Raw genomic sequence first — 3,469 nt, 5'->3', positions numbered from 1 at the left:
CACATTTCTGTGGGAAAAGGATCTCACCTAAGAAGGCAAAGGATTAAATACACCTTAAGATGGCAGTACTTCCTCATGCAGTAAAATCAGAGGTGCAGACATACCCTTACCCTACAGAAAGGCCCCTCACATCTCATCTCTGACACACAGTTGTTCAGCCAAACGTGGATCATCCGTGAGACACTAAAACAAAACGCTATAAAACGCCCTGGAAGAGGTGAAAAAAAAAACCCAAACCCAACCCAAACCCTTGAGGCTCAGAAAAGTTTCAATAAAAAGGGTCATAAAAGTCTTAGGAAAGTTCATAAAAGTTCAAAGAGAGTTCATGGAAGTTGTGACACCGGATTTTGAGCAACACAGGAACAGCCTTTCATGTGTTTGCAAGTATGAAGTCCACGAGTCCAGCCCGTTCCAAAGGCAAGGGTGGAAGGAGATAGAGGGGAAAGTAAAGCCAAAGGGCAGGGTTGAGTGCCAAGGCTGGGAACGGTCCAACAAATACCCCAGTGAGGGGAATCCGTGATTATCCCTCTTGTAAGTCTGTAAATCCTGGCAGTCAGCCTGTACCTCTCATAACCACCCAAATCCTTTTTAAATTCATAGGCTTTGTCTACGAAAACCAGATCATTCTGAGGGGCTGACTTGGCCTTTTTTTAGTGCATGGTGAGGAAGAATACTCCTGTTTGCACTTCAGTGTTAGCCACAGGCCAAGTACTGGGAGAAACTCCCTGTCAGTCCCCCTTCCACCTTGAGCTTTTCCACATTTTATGGAAGGTTTAGCTGGACACATTATTCCATCTCCATCTTTTCTAGACTGGAGTACCAAATGTGAATCCTCTTTAAAAATGCTTCATTTTTTACTGTGTGAGATTCAGCTTTTCTTAAAAAAAAAAAATAAAATAAAAATAAAAATAAGCCTTATCTCACCCACTTGGCAAAGCCAAAATCTGAAAAACTCAAGCGGGAAGAGTTGCAAAGCTGCAACATGGAAAATCTGCCCTGGACACGGTAATTCATTGATCTGATGAAGTGGGTTTGGTGTAAGGGTCGTAAGGGGCACTCAAAGCTCAGCAAGGCAGAGGAAGGGCCAGCCTGACCCAACTGGACACTCCCAGGAGGTTCCCTGAGGGGCCTCAACTGACCTTCCAAAGCAGAGGGAGTTGGTTGGTTTTTTTTTTTGTGAGTCTCTGACAATTCAAAGCGCAGAGAATCTTTCCTTAAAGAACAAAAAAAAGACAGGAATGCAGAGGAGATCAGCCAAACTGGATCAGAGGATGAGCAAAGGTCTCCTCAAACCAAGCAGCGTGTCCTGCCACAGGTCAAGAGCCCTGAGGGGGGAGGTGCTGGGCAACCCCTCCAGTACCAGAGCAGAGGCACAGCCCCTCCCAGGGCTAATTCCATGGACAGCACCCCCTCCACCTCTACCCTGCGATGCCTCCACTGACAGCAGAACAAAAGCAGCCTGAAATCCTCACCCCCAGAGGGAGGACTGGAACACACCCCACGCTGCAGCTCCTCGGAGCCGCTCCAACCCCGCCAGGGAAAACCGCAGCGCGACCCACCTGACTGAGCCTCTTGGCAGCACAGTTCACTCCACTAACCAAAACCATGTTGGGCATCAAGGGCTTTGGGAAGTGCAAGACAAAGTCTATCTTCATGAGCCAGATGGCAGCCTGGCGGAGGAGGTCCGGCACACTCACATCCCGGTGCAGGAATTCCGAGGCCAGTTTGCCGTACGGTTGGAAGACAACGTCGCAGAGAAAAAAATTGGGGAGGTCGTAGAGCACGTTCCTGACCCGCTGGAGGAAGGTCATGTGGTCTGTGAGGTATGTAAAGGCCCTGGGCACGTAGGAAGGGGGGTTGGGGCACTGGGTGGCTTGATGTTCCAAACCACAGGGCATTTGCTGCAAGAAAAACAAGGAAGGGACCGAGAGATGCTCTGCCACGATCTGCCCACAGGGCAGAAAGGGGTCTGTGAGGATGGCATCGAACTTGCTGTCCTCAAGGTACCTCATGAGCTCCTTGTTGTAGAGTAGATGTGTGCAGGCGGCCAGGAACAGAGCAGAGGATTCCTTCGACCGCTGATAAAACCTAATGAATCTCTCCAGAAAAGATCCCTCTTCAAACAAGTCCCTCGTAAATCCTCGTACGTTTTCATCCATCTCTTCCTGTGTGAAAGGCACTGGGTACATTTTCATCACAAAGTTCTTGGAGGGCTTGATGTGCAAACTGACTTCAGGAGCCACCACGACCACTTCGTGTCCCCTCTGCCGGAGACCGTCCAGCACCTCCAGCATGCTGAGCCAGTGGCTCCCGTCCACCGGCACCACCAGCACCTTCCCACCCGCGGCCAAACCCAGCAGGGACAGCAGCACCACCACTCCCACTGTGAAGGGAAGGGGAGCACCGAGCCCCGGGGCCATTCCTGCAGAAACCTGCCGAGAACCTCCAAGGAAGGAACCACGGGCAGCGCCGGCGCCCGCTCCGCACTCCCGAGCAATCTGTGCCTCAGCCCGACTTTTGAACCCTCGGCTGTTTGCCCTGTGGTAAATCTGTAATCGCTGGTGATAAAGGGCTGCAGAACCAGCAGCAGAGTTCAGCAATCTGATAGATGTAGTGGGTGCTCCAGATAAGCCTCACGTGCTCCTGTGATAAAAGCTTTGTCACCTTTGAGCAGGACCTGCCTAGCCAACGCAGCCCCTCGAGGCTCACTGAATTTATTCTCCAATCTCACAGTGCCATGGTCAAGGCAAACCACTGGGAGACCTGCCCTGCAAACACAGACAGTGCTGCTTAACCTGAGAGCCCACAGCCTGCCCCATTCCTCAAGATTCCAGCTTTGGGAATACCCGTGCGAAGGAGCAAATTCACTGACAAAGGAAGATACGGTGAGGCAACAAGGGCAGAAGGCTGATGTGCATTTCTCAGTAAATACCAGCCCCTACCACAAACGTTGGCTGAGCTGTAGGGATTACACCTGACTGCAAGGCTCCAACAGACCCAGGGATTTGCCTCTGGCTTGTCCCTCACTAAGGGAGGAACAAGTTACACAGTGTTACACAAATTGGCTTTGAATATGCATAGTAAAAAAGGCATTGTCTCTGCATGTTTGTAAATGAGAAGGTACAAAGGCCTACAAGTGGAAAATGAGGGAGAAAGTGGGAGAGAAATTTCTTTCATGAGTGTTCACCGAACTCACCCAAAACAGGGACTCGATTCCTCCCTGCAGCACAAAACTTCACCCTCAGCACACACAAATCAACCTCAGCACGAACTAAACCAGACCCACCTGAGTCAGCTTCTTGTGAGCACAGTGCACCCCTCCAATGGGAATGATGTTGGGCATCAAAGGCCGGGGATAGTCCATCACAAACTCTACCCTGAGGAGCCAAACGGAGCCCCGGCGCAGGAGATCCAGCACTGTCACCTCCCGATGCAGGAACTCCGAGGCCAGTTTGGCGAATGGTTGAAA

At 50.9% G+C, this 3,469-nt stretch overlaps 1 protein-coding gene and 1 pseudogene across 1 annotated transcript in view; both read right to left on the bottom strand.

Moving 5' to 3' along the window:
- Positions 1-1,529: 1,529 nt before the first annotated feature.
- On the bottom strand, positions 1,530-2,693 carry LOC114071190 (annotated as a pseudogene).
- Positions 2,694-3,070: 377 nt separating this feature from the next.
- LOC114071183 (UDP-glucuronosyltransferase 1-1-like) overlaps positions 3,071-3,469 on the bottom strand; it is a 2,910-nt gene continuing 2,511 nt past the window's right edge. Inside the window, exon 2 of the mRNA XM_027908924.1 lies at positions 3,071-3,286. Within this exon, the coding sequence (XP_027764725.1) occupies positions 3,272-3,286 (15 nt within the window). The 3' untranslated portion in view covers positions 3,071-3,271. The remainder of the gene's footprint in view (positions 3,287-3,469) is intronic.

The sequence above is a fragment of the Empidonax traillii genome, unplaced genomic scaffold (assembly GCF_003031625.1).
Source record: "Empidonax traillii isolate 1590-97213 ecotype Southwest subspecies unplaced genomic scaffold, ASM303162v1 scaffold1881:size57505, whole genome shotgun sequence".
NCBI classification, from domain to species: domain Eukaryota; kingdom Metazoa; phylum Chordata; class Aves; order Passeriformes; family Tyrannidae; genus Empidonax; species Empidonax traillii.
The sequence above is the reverse complement of the archived record's forward strand: the minus strand, read 5'-3'. Positions and strand labels throughout refer to the sequence as shown.